Below are 15,945 nucleotides of genomic sequence, written 5' to 3'. Positions count from 1 at the left end.
TTGATTAAATAAGCTCAGTATTGTCTGCACTGACTGGCAGTGGCTCTCCAGGATTTCAAATGGTATTTCCCAGCCCTACCTAGAGATACAAGGGATTGAACCTAGGACCATCTGCTTGCAAAGCAGATGCTCTTCCACTAAGCTACTATCTTTACCCAACACACACACACACACACACACACACACACACACACACACACACACACTATAGAAAACTTGCAACTTTTGCAGGAATGGTGGGACAAGGTGAGTGAGAACACAGGGTCAAAATACATTGGCTGACGTCCAGACTAAAAGAGTGCTCATGCTGCTAACACAGCATTGGTCCCAGATGGGAGGGTGGTTTTTGTTTGTTTTGTTTGGTTAGGTTAATCTCCCTTTTGCTCTGAAGCCCATTTGCTCTGAAGCCACTATGACTGCTGAAAATATTTCCTGACTCTCAGGTACATCTTTTTGAGAGTCACAGACAGCTTCAGAGCACAGAGGAGATGGATGAAAATGGTCCCTTCCCTGTAGTGTGCACAGAGTAGTTTCTTAATCTGGATGTTAGCCACTCTCTTTTACATTCGTTCTAGTCCTGTGTTCTGAAGGGACATATGCCACATAGGAGAAAATGGGTTCAGTTTTGATGTTTTATATATTTCTTGCTGCTGTGCTTTGTGATGGTTAATAGTGTGGAAGGACAATAAGGACAGTTCTCAATGTGATCAGAAGCCTCCCTCCTGGCTTCAAATATGGCTTTCATCCTTTCTACCATGTTCCCTTTGAATAAGTTGATTCCAAAGGGCATAGATGCATACATCAGTTTCAGGAGAATTTTGACCACTTTATTTTATTTATTTATTAACATATTTTTATACCGCCCAAAATTTATGTCTCTGGCAGTTTACAAAAAAATAAAAACAAAGTAAAATATTAGTTAAAACAAAAATGAAAAGTTTAAAACGTTACAACAATTTAAAATTTTATTTATTTATTTATTTATTTATTCATTCATTTATTTATACTTATGACAATTTTTCTTTTGCTTTCTTAGATAGACATATCCCATACATACACTTTGGATGAATTTTGTGAAAAACAATATCAACAAAGTCAACAAGCACTCATACAGCTACGTGCTTTTAAAGAGAAAGTAATCGAAAAAATTCAGAACTCTTTCTTAAAGGTAATTACTCAAGTTTCTTTCCTTTTTCTTTTACTGGAAATCTTTCTCTTTGCTGTAGAAGTTGACTGTTGACATGCATCAGCCTCTTGGAACCCAGTGCCAGCCCAGCATCTGACTGCTTTGGACTCTTGAACTAAGTTGTTTGCTCAGGCAGCCTTGAAACATCCTTGTTCTTTCCTCTTTCTTCACTCTCAATGCAACTGTCTAAGCAGAAGTGTACAACTGTATTGCTTTCTCTTTTCACTCCCTTCTCCTTTCACTGCTTTTCACTTTTACATTGCCTGCCAGTGGCCTGACTACGTCAGACCCCTCTTCCCCTCCTTCTAGTGAATTCCATCCATGAGGCTACTGCGCAAGCACATTACCCAGGAGTATGAATGTACATGGATCACTCAAAGATCATAAATTACAGGTAAGCAACCTGTTTTCCTAATGATTAAATGCTGCCTCACTGTTCATAGCCAGTATGCATCTGAATACCAGTTGCAGGGGAGCAATGGCAATAGAGGATTTAATACATTCATGAAGGAATCCACATTCCACAATACTGCATCCACAATACTACAATAATCTAATAAAATATTATTTTGAGTGATTCAGTATGCACCTGAATACTGGTCGCAGGGAAACAACGGCGGTAGGGGAGGCACGTTTTCATCTCTCGTTTGTGGCTTTTGAGCAGCATCTGGAGGGCCACAGTGGGAAACAGGATGCTGGACTAGATAATCTTTAGCCCTGATACAGAAAAGCTCTTGCTTTTGGATTAAGCCCTTGTTTCTTTATTCTGGTGATCTGGGATGCTCTGCTGTCTAGAGCTGACCCAATACAATTCTCATATTTGCTGGTTTGGTGCTAGTTACTTTGGGCTCAATCTGCCAAATGGATAGATGCCTGCTTCTCCCACTAGAAATATTGGCTGCAAAATATTTAAAATATTTTTCTCATGTCAACTGAAAGGGCATACATTTTGGTTTCTTTGTGTTTTTCAAAGTGTATTACTTTCAAATTATTTTTAAAATGAGTGGAGGAAAATTTGGAGAGAAACTAGATGAAAGAAGTTCTTAACTACTAAAATATTATCCTATAATGCAAACTATATTAACATTCTGCAGTAGGTTTGTACACCACCACCACCACCCCTTTTTTCTTTTTCTTTTGCTCTTTGGTATGCTACACTGCTCCTAAGATTCCTGGCATACTAGTGCTTGATTTGCAACTATATGTTTGCCTCTGTTGGCTTAATATTTATTATTGTTATGAGAATGAATTGCAGAAAATTATTTAATTGGAAGCACTCGTAATTAGGGATGTGCAAAACCGGTTTGAATAAAACTGGGTTTGATTTGAACCAGCCAGATTCAAACTCGAACTGACTGGCCCTACAAAACAGGGGGCTGGTCTGAATTTGAGCAGAACCAGGTACAGTTTGGATTGAACCTGGTTTGACTACTTCAGCAAGCTTGCAAAGGGGAATCTGATAAGGATTTCCCTTTACAAGCAAAGGCAATTTTCAAAAAACACCTGAAAACCCATCTTTTCACCCAAGCTTTCTCAGCTTCCTAAATTTGGGGGTTTTTAATATGTGGTTTATTTTAAAATTAAAAACCCGATTTCGGGGTTTTTAATCACTGGAATTGTTTAATTGTTTTAAAATGTTTTTAAATTGTTAATTGTTATGTTGTTTTTAAAGTTGTTTTAGCTCTTTACAGTTTTAGTGGTTTGTTCAACCCTTAGGTTCAAACCTAAGGGGTTGAAATGGGAGGGCGGGCTTGCACAGAAGCCTGAACTGACCTCCCGCCAGCCCGCGCTGATGTGGGAGAAGTGCTGGCAGGGCCTAGGTGAGCTGCCACTGCTGGGGAGCCATGCTGCCACCATGACACATAAGATGTCCTTACTGTATTCCCTTTTGCAAGCATGCAGAACTGGGTTGAACTGGTTTAACCTGGTTCTAGCACATGAATTGAACTGCCATACGGTTCTAATGAACTGGCTCGTGGACTGGGCAGTTTGGTTCAAGTTTGGTTCAGTGCACACCCTGCTCCTAACAGTGGACAGGACAAATCTAGCAAATATTTTATTTGATGAAACAGTATTCAGACATAAATTTATTCCTTTTCCAAATTTATTCTTGGTTACAAAATGCTACAGGTGGCAGAAAGGAAGGGAGCCGAAAAGCTTTTTCAGTATATGCCAAATGATGCTGAAGAGAAACCAAAATATTTTGAGATAGCTTCGTGGCGGCATGTTATGGATAAATTTTCTAGGTTTCTCCAGCTTGTTGACAGGATCTTTCAGGAACTGCTTCGCAAATTGGCTCACAATGCTATAAACACTCTTTTGGAGGTGTTCAAAGGTTCCAATAGTATGACTATTTCAAAAGAGAAGAAGAATGAACAACTGATAAGGTTACTTTTGCCTTTTTACTAAATTATCTTGTTTCATCGTATTGATTGTAAAGTTTATAAAACTATGGTGTGGCCACACTTGGAGTACTGTGTACAATTCTGGTCACCACATCAATTATGGTCACCAGAAGGGCATTGTAGAACTGGAAAAGGTGCAGAAGAGAGCAACCAAGATGATCAGGGGCCAGGGGCCAGGCTAGGCTAACGCATGAGGCTTTTTAGGTTAGAAAAAAGATGACTGCAGGGAGACATGATCAAGGTCTATAAAATCATACATGGTGTACAGAAAGTGGACAGAGAGAAATTTTTCTTCCTCTCATATTACACTAGAGCCAGGAGGGGTCATTCCATGAAATTGATTGTCAGGAAATTTAGGACCAACAAACAGAAGTACTTTTTCATATAATGCATAATCAATTTGTGGAATTCTCTGCCACAAGATGTAGTAAAAAACAAACAATCTGGATGGCTTTAAGAGGGGTTTGGATAACTTCATGAAAGAGAGGCCTATCAACAGCTACTAGTCAGAGGACTATAGGCCACCTCCAGCCTCAGAGGCAGGATGCCTCTGAATACCAGTTGCAGGAGAGTAACAGCAGGAAAAAGGGCATTCCCTTAACTCCTGTCTGTAGGTTTCCAGTGGCATCTGGTGGGCCACTGTGTGAAACAGGATGCTATATGGGCCTTGGGCCTGATCCAACAGGGCTGTTCTTATGTTCCTTTTCATATCCTTTTGCTATTAAACATGGGCTCTATTTTGAAAAATAATTAAAATTCATCAGAGCAAATTATTGATGTGAACAGGTGAATGGATTCTATTAATTGAAATTGGCAAACACCAACAAGTAGTTAAGCAATATTTATCACATATTTAATGTTATAATTTAATGTTTTAATGTAGTTAACAATGAGAAAAACCCATGTGTGCTTCCCTCAGTTCCTTGGAGAAAGGCAGGATACAAACGTGTTTCAATAATCAATTAAAATGGTTGCCATGCAACAGTTAAATCCATAAAGTATTTATGAATTTTTCACATATGCAGATCATATAAAAGCATAATTGAGAGAGCAGCTAGTTTATCAGATACAGAAAGCAGATGTCGGTGTTTGTTTCAAAGTGATTATCAACAGATACGTCAGGAGTCATTGTGCCAATCAAAGGAAACTGAAACACAACTTAAAATCATTACTGTCAGTGATATAGACAAGGTAAATTTGGTTTCCAAATGAATGTCAATTCCCCATGTCTTATGGCACTTTTGAAATTTGTTTGTTATACAAGATAAGAATCTGTTCTTCAAAGAAATAAGTAAAACATCTCACTGGGCATGCCCCAGCCTATTCTTTTTTTTTAACTGGCTTGTGCCAGCAGTTCTTCTTTTTCATTACATGAACAGAGGAAATATTAACCATTTTGTAAGTAGGGGTGTGTCTGAACCGGTCTGGAGGCCATTCTAAAGGCCTCCGAACTGTCCGGACCGGTTCGGACCTGGCCGGTCCGGGTCCGGGTGGGGGGTCTTCCTTTAAGGGCGGGAGGGCTTGCTTACCCCTCCCGCCTCTTTGCCCCCTCCAGCGCCCGTATTCTACTGTGTAATTGGGGCGCTGGAAACCAGCAGCCCCCGCCGCCCCCCCACGAGCGGATTAGGGCCAAAAGTAAACTACTGCCGCCGTCCCGCCCTCCCTACCTCCCCCCCGCCACCCCCCCAAGTGCTCACCACATTGTTTTCCAAAAAAGAGAGGAGCTCGCGAATAGAGCTTCTGGCCTCGTCCCGGCGGGTAGACCGGGCCTCCGGCGGAAGTTCCATCAGGCGTCCTATCGCGCGCCCGCATGCGCCCAAGGCCCCAGTTGGGCCCAAGACTTTGCCGAGATAGGAGCTCTGTTCGTGAGCTCCTCTCTTTTTTGGAAAACAATGTGGTGAGCACTCGGGGGGGCGGGTGGGAGGGAGGGAGGGCGGGACGGCAGCAGTAGTTTACTTTTGGCCCTAATCCGCTTGCGGGGGGGCGGCAGGGGCGGCTGGTTTCTAGCGCCCCAATTACACAGTAGAATGCGGGCACTGGAGGGGGCAAGGAGGCGGGAGGGGTAAGCAAGCCCTCCCCGCCCTAAAAGAAAGGCCCCCCTTCGGTGCCGGTCTGGACTGCTCCGGACCATGCACATCCCTATTTGTAAGGTTACTTTCTTCCTATTTTTAATACTGGAACTTAAGCTGCAATTAAATTTTGAAAGGTTTTTACATTTACATTACATTATGAAAGGTTTTTACATTTTACCTGATGACAAGCAGGACTTCTCTCACTTTAAAAAAAGTATTACATAGTAAGAAATTAATGTTCCAGTTTGTGCTCAATACTCAATACTTCTTGAGGGACAGTTTGCCAAAATAAATAATAAGCATGATTGATGCAACAAAACTGAATAGCTTTCTCAAAGGAAGAGAAATATCTCTATATTTAATTCTCTTGGGACCATGCGTGCCCAGGATTTGGCGGCAGAACTCTTGCGACACGCTGTGAGAGTTTGGGACTGAGGGAAACGTTTGATCTGGAGAGTGGTTCCATCATCCATAAATAGTGGGTTCTGCGCCTGCGCAGATCAGCTTCAGGTAGAATTTGTTAGCTCCTCACGACGCCAGCAACCGCCTGTCGCACGTGACTGTAGTAGCCTCTAGTGGCAGTTGGGCGTCTCTGCAATCAGTTTCTTTCTGACCGCCAGTGCGATCAGTACTCGGAGATAGTTGCTCCTCGAAGAAAGTTTGTTTTTTGTTTATTTGGACTTCTGAACTTTGGACACAGACTTTAACAACTTGTATGTATACTCCTTTGGACTTGGCATTATTTTGGATTATTTTGGCTTGAAACTTGCATACGGACTCGGCTTTCCTCACGGACACTCCTTTGGATTTGTTGCGATCTCTGATTTCCCCCTCTGACGACAGAACGGACTTGGCATCCCCCACGGACACTCCTTCAGATTTGTTGCAATCTCTGATTTCCTCCTCCTGACAACGGAACGGACGACTAATCTTCGAAAATGACCGAGAGATCTGGTAAGACAGATAGTCTGGGAAGGACAAGACAACCTTTAAGCGATGCACCAACTGCCGTGGGAAGATTCCCTCAACAGACGGCCATGCTTGTTCTGTTTAGGAGAGAGGCATGACACAAAATCTTGCTCGGTCTGCGTTACTTTTAGCAAGAAGACTTTAAAGAATCGTGCAGCACGCCTTAGGGTGTATTTACTTGAGGAGTCTCTGGCGCCTAAGATGGCTACAGAGAGTACTTCACCGAGTCCGGCCCCGAAAGGGCAGTCTAAGACCCCGAAGGAGGCTGGTTCCTTGAAATTGGCAGGAAAGGCCTCAACATCGATTGCTTCCGCATCGAAGGCTACGATATCGAAAGCTGTGACATCGACCGCTTCGATGTCGACTGCATCAGCCCTTTTTAAGCAACCGGAGGATCGCCATTCAAGCCACAAGAGGAAGCACAGGGAAAGGCTTTCGAAGCAGGAGCTGCCGCCTAAAAAGCACAAGCAGTTAGAGCCGGTTGTGGAACACACTCCCTCGCCTTCGGGTCTACAGAATTACGTCATCCCTTGATGGCGAGCAGCTTCCTTATCCCCGGCGCCGACACCTCACCATTCTCCATTGACTCCACTGTCTCGACAGATTCCACATCGAGACCACTCGGCATCGAGGGAGAATAGACAGGAGAAGATGGCGCCTTTGATACCGACTTCTCGATACCAACACTACTCGGCATCGATGCTGGCGTCTATAGGCTTTACTGCTCCGGAGTCGACGGTTGCAGTTATTCTTGATACCAAACTCGACATCGTACCAGACATCGACCTCGACATCATGCCCGACGTCAACCTTGGTGTCGTGCCCTATGAAGAGAGAAATTCAGAGATCATCCAGTTGCCAACATCTGGAGTATCCCCTGTGACCACGCCAGGGCAAAGAGAGCTTTCTCCCGGTGGCAGGAGAAATTATTATTTCTAAGACACCTTCTCTTTGGGCAAAGGCTACACCTGTCATGGGTCTCCTACCCAGAGGTGGTTGGGGAGATTCCATAATGATATCTCGAGAGGACTACTCCCTTTTCACGAGATGGTTAGAAGAACCGGGACGTAAACCCCCCCCCCCGTAAGAACACATAGGACGGAGACTGCTGTGCAAACTGCCATGCAAGCTACTAGAACTGAGACAGCTGTCCAGCCTATGATTCCTGTGCAGTGGGCGGATATGGCCGTCCAAGCCTCTGTACCGAGACCTACTCAACGTACGGTTTTGCTTCAAATGTACTTACCGCTCAGACCAGAACTCACATTGCCAGCACAGTGATCAATTTCGTTGCAGACTGATATGTCATTTACGTCGACCCAACCGTTGCTCTCCGTTCTCCACCAGGCAGCAACACAGACGGCTAAGGAGCTGGTTAGGGTGACCTCTACAGCTGTAGGCAACTCACCTGTTTCGTCTAGAGAAGAAAACGACGATGATGATGATATTGAGGAGGACTATACCTCAGACGCAACAGAAGGAGATCCCGAAAATCCAGAGACTCCTTCACTCCCGGATCCAGATTCGGATGTTGCAGCAGTTCCATTAATTTCTCCTAATGAGGAAATGAAAGGTTACCATCAGCAGGTGGCAGAAATGGCTCGAGTCCTGGGTCTACACCTCAAAGAAAAAACAACTGACTTAGAGGACCCCGTATATAATATGATGCAGTCCGCCGTGGGCCTCCAGCCGGTTTACCTGCCTATGCTGCCCCATATTTCAAGGGTGGCTAAGTCAGCTTGGGAGGTATTACAGACTTCAACACCTACTTCTAAATGATTGGAGGCTCTATATCGGATTCAAGAAGAGGAAAATGCTTACCTGGTGCACCATGGACTCCAAAGGAGAGACTCCTGCACATCAACTTCCTTGAACTGCTGGCTGTGTTCAGAGCCCTGGTCGCCTTTCAGGGAGAGCTTGTCGGGAAAACTGATCAGTTACAGATGGACAATACGACAGCCATTGCTTACGTCAACAAGCAGAGCAGAACAGTGTCCAGGTCTCTATGCGATCTCATTCTGCAGTTATGGAACTGGTGCATCCCGCTCGGGATTTACCCCGTGGCCATTCATATCAAAGGCAGCATAAACTGTCTAGCAGACTCACTGAGCAGAGACCTAGTGTTGGAGCAGCACGAATGGGAATTGCATCCGGAAGTGCTGGATCAACTATTCAAAGCTTGGGGCAGACCAAGGGTGGACCTATTTGCGACCACCAAGAACAGTAAGTGTGAGCATTATTGCTTTCGGATGGGAGTCGGACCGCTGAGCAAGGGCGATGCCTTTCAGTATCTCTGGAGCCAGGAGCTGTTTTATGCCTATCCACCCACGCCCTTACTGCCCAGGGTGGTGGCCAAATTACTACACGACCAAACGAGAGCAATAGTGATTGCGCCTTGGTGGCCAAGACAGCCGTGGTACATACAGCTACTCAGACTATCGAGAGGGAATTACAGGAGACTCCCTCAGTGGACAGATCTAGTCACTCAAGATCAAGGCAGGATGGTGCACCCCAACCTGTCTGTACTGAATCTCACAGCATGGAGGATAGGCTTCTGAGGAAGATCCTCCTAAATACCCATAAGCAGTCCACGAGACGAAGCTACAGGGTGAAATGGCGTAGGTTTGCTGCACATGCTGCCTCCAAAGGCTATGACCCTAGGGAGGCGAGTCTGAAAGCCGTCCTTCTCTACCTGACCACTCTGAAGCAGAGCGACCTATCAAACGTGTCTATTAAGGTTCATATGGCGGCGATATCGGCTCACCACGATGGGTGGGACGGCAAGACAGTCTTTACCCATCCATGTTGTAAGGACTTTTTAAGAGGCATCAATAATCTATATCCTCCAGTACGGCAGCCGGCCGAGAAGTGGAGCCTCTCCTTAGTTCTTTCATCTCTGACGGAGGCTCCATTTGAGCCACTAGCTACGGCATCTCTAAAACACTTGACCCTAAAAACTCTGTTCTTAGTGGCAGTAACCTCCGCCAGACGAGTAAGTGAACTGCGTGCACTTCGTATTGATAAACCCTATACAAAATTCTATCCAGAAAGGGTTGTCATGTGCTTGGATCCTGAATTCCGGCCTAAAGTAGTGACTGATTTTCACCTGAATGCTGATATTGTACTACCTACCTTTTTTAGGGATCCGACGTCTCCCCTCGAGCGTACGATGCATTCGCTAGATGTTCGGCGGGCTCTTCTATTCTATTTGAAGGCCACTAGTGCTATACGTAAAACACCTCGAATGTTCATAGACCTACAAGGGAAGTTCAAGGGGTGTTCACCGACCCATCAGAAACTTTCCTTTTGGTTGGTGGAGTTGATTAAACTAGCGTAAGACCAGCAAGGGGTCAGTCCCCCCCCCCAACAATTAAAGCACACTCTACTAGAGCTTACGCCACATGGGCGGCACATTTGGCTGGCATTTGTTTCATTGACATCTGCACGGCAGCAACATGGTCATCACATCAGACGTTTGTGAAACACTACTCTATAGATATATGAACAGCAAAGGTTGCTGACTTTGGACGGGCAGTTTTAAAGAGGGTGTTACAGTGACTGGTAGGTTATGCCCAACATCAGTTGGGTAGCTCGTAATTCACCCACTATTTATGGATGATGGAACAACTATCCAGATAAACAGGTTGCTTACCTGTAACAGATGATCTGGTAGTGGTTACATAATTCATAACGCCCTCCCTGCCGTCCCCACATCTGAAATGACAAGCCACTGTAACAGAAGCATCGTACGGCCATGTCGGCCATCAAGAAACTGATTGCAGAGACGCCCAACCGCCACTAGAGACTACTACAGTCACGTGCGACAGGCGGTTTCTGGCGTTGCGAGGAGCTAACGAATTCTACCCGAAGCTGATCTGCGCAGGCACAGAACCCACTATTTATGAATGATGGAACCACTACCAGATCATTTGTTACAGGTAAGCAACCTGTTTTGGGGGGTTGGAGGAGCCCAGAGGAGGAGGCCGAGGGGGTGCTGCTCTGGTGGCTGGGGGCGGCTAGCGAGGGGCTGTGAGAGGAGAAAGGTGGCAGGCTGCTAAGCCGTGCCACCAAGAGGAGCCTGGCTGGGCGGGCGGCAGGCTCCCGAAAATGGCCAGGTGGAGGCTGGCGCAGCAATTGGGCTGTTGTGCTAGGCATGGGGGCTGTAGCTACCCCGGACAAATTGGTCCCGAAATTAACATTGAAGTCCCCCAGCACCAAGAGTTCTGGGAGACTCCAACGCGAGTTCCACGACCAAGTCCGTGAGCTCAGTAAGGGATTCCGCTGGGCAGCGGGGCAATCGGTACACCAACAGAGTACCAATCTATCCCTGGTCCCCAAACTCAAGTACACACATTCAGTATGGTCCAATACCCTGACAGGGACCCTGGTAAGGGTGATGTTATCCATATATACCACAGCCACCCCACCTCCTGCCCACATCCCCTCACCTGCTCCCCTACAGAATATCCTGGAGGGAGAAGCTGGGACCAAACTGGACCACTAGCCTTCCCCAACCAAGTATCGATAATACATACCAGGTCGGCCCCTTAGGTTCCAGGAGCCACCCTATTTAGGGTCCAGGAGCAGGATAATGCTCACCTGCTGTGACATCCTGTTCCAAACTCTATGGTGATTGACTGTGCATTGTCTTCCAAGTGGGGGTCATCACCATAAAACGCCATCTGACAAGGAAGGGAGAAATTTACATGTGCTAGGCAGGAAAATATATAGCTTGGCAATCAGAATAGCAAATTAAGCGGCCTATATGACGCAATACAACCATTTCTTATGGGATACTTTGTTACAAGACTCAACCTCATTGTTACTGAGGGAGTTTCAAGATAGGTTCGCAGAACTACAGGTGAAACTCGGAAAATTAGAATATCGTGCAAAAGTCCATTAATTTCAGTAATGCAAATTAAAAGGTGAAACTGATATATGAGACAGATGCATTACATGCAAAGCGAGATAAGTCAAGCCTTAATTTGTTATAATTGTGATGATCATGGCGTACAGCTCATGAAAACCCCAAATCCACAATCCCAGAAAATTAGAATATTACATGGAACCAAGAAGACAAGGATTGAAAAATAGAACAATATCGGACCTCTGAAAAGTATAAGCATGCATATGTATTCAGCACTTGGTTTGGGCCCCTTTTGCAGCAATTACTGCCTCAATGCGGCGTGGCATGGATGCTATCAGCCTGTGGCACTGATGAGGTATTATGGAAGACCAGGATGCTTCATTAGCGGCCTTCAGCTCTTCTGCATTGTTTGGTCTCATGTCTCTCATCCTTCTCTTGGCAATGCCCCATAGATTCTCTATAGGGTCATGTCAGGCGAGTTTGCTGGCCAATCAAGCACAGTACACTGTATACTTTTCAGCCCCATAACTCCACCTGGGGGGCACTGGGATGGCCCGAAGCGAGTGGTGGTGTAGTGCACAGAGGGTGCCAACCATCCCCCTGGATGCTAACCCATTGGGGTACTCGGCTTTGTTGTTTCTGAGGTGTTGAGTTTAGATTCTTAGAGATTTTTAATGAAAAACCATGAATCCACTCTCATATGCTACTAGAGAATCTACTCTCAGAACACCTCTAGAACAACAAAACCCTGTACTTCATGGGTTGGCAACTCATGTGGGTGGTTGGCACCCTATGTGCACCACACCGCCACTTGCTCTGGACCATCCCAGTGCCCCTCAAGTGGAGTTATGGGACTGCAGAAACCTCCATTATACTCTACAAGGAAAATTTGAAAGATGCGTAACTTCATTAATTCTTTAAAAATCAGCCCTTTGCCAAATTCCTCTGAAAAAATTGTGGTAGCTTCCTTGTACCAACTGGGCACTACCACCAACTACACTCTACTCTGGGCCACCCCTCCCCACCCCTCGCGTGAAGCTATACTTTTCCTGAAACCTCCATCATACCCTATGGGCAAAATCTGAAAGACACGCAAACTTCAAAAATTCACCGAATATCAGCAGTTTGCCCAATTCCTTTGAAACTTTTGTGGTAGCTTCCACTCATTAGGCACTATAACCCCCACCCACTCTTTTGACCATGTGACCCATTTTAAAATCTGAATTAATTCAGATTCAGATTCGGATTAATTTGGATACAAAACAAAACGGGGGTGATTCGGAAGGCTTGATTTCAGACAAAATACAGAATGGGGTTGATTCAGATTTGGTACAAATCAAAATAGAAGAAATACAAAATGAAAACAGAATCCAGAAGAGTAGTCAGTCCAGTCCTTAATTGTAGCCGAAATATTTGTAGATACTGGAAATTTTTAATAACTGAGGAGCAAACGTTTCCGAAGTCTGATCACAATGGCGGTCAGAAAGAAACTGAATATGAGGACGCCCAAACGCCGCTAGATGGTGCTGGTCACGTGCCGTACGTGGTTGCAGGCGTCTCGAGGAGCTATAGAATTCTTACCGAAGCTGGTCTGCGCAGGTGCAGAACCCCACTGTTATGAATGTCCGGGACCACTATCCAGATCTCCACTGTTCTATTGGTGTCCTTATTGGTGGGTACAGATCATTGAGTCCTTTTAAAAATCTTTTACTCTCTGGATGAGAGAACACAGTTGTGTGATCCCACCCTCTGGCAGCTAAATGGACCCTTGATATGGCAGCTGAATGGACCCCTATGGACACATTTGCCAATCCACTAATAGCAGCAAATGGAAAAGATTTGTAACCCATGCTCAGAGACATGGTTACCGCCCAGAACAGGCCACTGTAAAACAGGTATTCCTGTATGTGACCTCTTTGAAATTAGTGGATTGGCAAATGTTTCTTTCTGACCACCATTGTGATCAGACTTCGGAAACGTTTGCTCCTCAGTTATTAAAATTTTCTAGTATCTACAAATATTTTGGCTACAATTAAGGACTGGACTGACTACTCTTCTGGATTCTGTTTTCAACTTGTTCAACCCTTGTTCAACCCTTGAAATTAAAGGAAAAGCCGTAAAGACGCGGACTGTTTTGACCATTCTACTTTTGTTTTCCCTCATGGGAAGCGTTGAGCTTCGACGCAAGCTAGACCATCGACGTCGACAGCAGCTGACCTTATGGAAGACCCAGCCCAGTCATCTTGGACACCGTGCTCGATGCAGAGGTTGCTGATGCAGAGCCGATGGAGGGGGTAGTGTCGATAGACCAGGAGACACCACCTCTTCAATGTGGGGCTTCAGCCCGCAGACTGACTTGATTGCTGGAGTCAGAGGAGAGCACGCGTTCGACAGGAAATTTTACGGGCTTTAATGTTTTTGAAGGTCCTGTCCCCAAGACCCCTTCTATCTCTGCTACTGCAATGCCTGTCATGAATCATACAGACTGGAGTGAAACCTGCACCATCACAAGGGCACAGTACTCCTTATTTTCTCAGTGGCTAAAGGAACGCGAGCAAGGGGGATCACACTTTCTCTGCTCTGATTCTGCCGCTCAGACATTACCATTTCGAACGCATCATTGACATCAGACTGATTCGGCAATCCAAACCTCTTCGTGCTACCCGGAACACCGTTCAGTGTCGCTCCAAGTGGACTACCCAAGGGCGCCATTGTGTTCTCCGCCGCCGGTTCGTCCTGTGGCCACTCAGACTTCCGTAGCGCCACTAGCTAGACAGTCGCAGCCCAAGCCGCTGCTACCCGCAGCGCTAGGGAACTCACCGGCACGTTACACACCTGCGCATCACTTGCCCAGGCGGTCACCTGTCCCTGTACAACATTTGCCCAGGCGACATTCCCCTATTCCCATCTCTGACGATGACGGAGACGACGGGACTGACTCGTATGAGTCTGACACCACAGATCCGGACCCTGGGGATCCAGAGGAACCGGAACTGCCAGATCCAGGTCTGAATGTGGCTGTGGTTCCCTCCGCTTCACCCAATGAAGAGATGAAAGGCTACCACCAGCAGGTGGCAGAAATGGCTAAGGTCTTAGGCCTCGATCTGAAACAAAACACACTGGAGTTAGACAATCTGGTCTATAATATGATGAAGGCCGTGACAGGCTTACATCCAGTCTTCATCCCAATGCTGCCACACATTTTGCGGGCAGCGAAGTCAGAGTGGGAGGTCCTACAGACCTCTGCTCCAACCTCTAAACGTCTGGAAGCTCTTTATAGGGTCCAGGAGGACGGTAATGAATACCTTGTTCGCCATCCAACGCCAGACTCTCTGGTGGTGGACTGTGCAACCACTGCAAAAGGGGGTAGGCGGCATACTACCCCTGCAGACAAGGAAGGAAGAAAACTTGATGGGTTAGGTCACCGCACCTATTCCACCGCCTGTCTTTCCATCAAGATTGTGAACTATATTGCCTGCCAGGCCAAATATACCCATTCGTTGTGGGAGACATTGTTCGATCAACGCAACACTCTGAATCCTACAGAGTACCTTAGGTTGTTTGAAGCCACCTTTGCCAAAACAACATCTACTACCAGGCAACAGCTGGCAAACGCAAAACATCTCGCCGAGTCAGAGTCGCGCACTTTGACATCTTCCATCGTTCTCCGGAGACATGCTTGGTTGAGGGCGACGGGCCTTCAACGGGACACGAAGGACCGTATTGAGACCCTTCCATTTGACGGAAAAGGCCTATTTTCTGACAAGACAGATGAAACAATGGAGCAGTGAAAAAAGTCCAGGTTGACTGCTCGTTCGTTCTTGTCTCAGAAGGTGACCAACTCAAAATATCAACCTTACCATCAATACCAGCACAGGCAGCAGTTCTACCGTCAGACCGCAGAGACTACAAGCGCCAAAATCAGAGATACAACAAACGTCCATTCTACAACAGGAACAAGTCAAATCAGCAAGGATGAAATAAGGCTGCACAGCAGCCTAAACAGCAGCTTTGATTTGGTCAACAGCCCACTAGCACATGGCAGCAACAGATCCATCAGTTGCTCCGAGGAGAAAGCATTCAGCAAAGTTACAAGCAACGAAATCACAAGGACCAACATCTCCTTGACGCCACTTCAGATTACCATCAAACTGGCCGCACCACATAACATCGGATTGCTGGGTTCTCCGCATTTTGAACGAGGGGTATGCGATTGAATTCAAAGAACTTCCACCCTTCTCGGGTATAAGGTACACCCCCATAACTCTGGTGCTACAAGAGGAAGTGCGTCAGTTGCTTCAAAAGAATGCGATCTCTCCAGTGCAGTGGGCGCAGGGACAGATGGGATTCTACTCCCGGTACTTCCAGATCCCGAAAAGGGATGGAGGCATACATCCCATAATGGACCTGAGACACCTGAATCTCTATGTTGAAGTTCGCAAGTTC

General features: G+C 46.0%; 1 protein-coding gene across 14 annotated transcripts in view; it reads left to right on the top strand.

Annotated features, from left to right (window-relative positions):
* The window catches only part of DNAH14 (dynein axonemal heavy chain 14), a 477,343-nt gene that overhangs the window by 79,952 nt on the left and 381,446 nt on the right, over positions 1-15,945 (top strand). For 11 of the 14 annotated variants that reach the window (XM_053307834.1, XM_053307849.1, XM_053307840.1 and 8 more), the window contains 3 exons: positions 1,037-1,168; positions 3,317-3,573; positions 4,617-4,782. The exons of 1 other annotated variant lie outside the window; for it this stretch is intronic. In XM_053307834.1, coding sequence (XP_053163809.1) covers positions 1,037-1,168; positions 3,317-3,573; positions 4,617-4,782 — 555 coding nt within the window. The remainder of the gene's footprint in view (positions 1-1,036; positions 1,169-3,316; positions 3,574-4,616; positions 4,783-15,945) is intronic. 2 more of the 14 variants (XM_053307858.1, XM_053307881.1) reach the window with 2 other exon arrangements.

This window comes from Hemicordylus capensis, chromosome 1, assembly GCF_027244095.1.
Source record: "Hemicordylus capensis ecotype Gifberg chromosome 1, rHemCap1.1.pri, whole genome shotgun sequence".
In the NCBI taxonomy this organism is placed as follows: domain Eukaryota; kingdom Metazoa; phylum Chordata; class Lepidosauria; order Squamata; family Cordylidae; genus Hemicordylus; species Hemicordylus capensis.
This window is presented reverse-complemented; position numbering and strand designations above follow the sequence as displayed.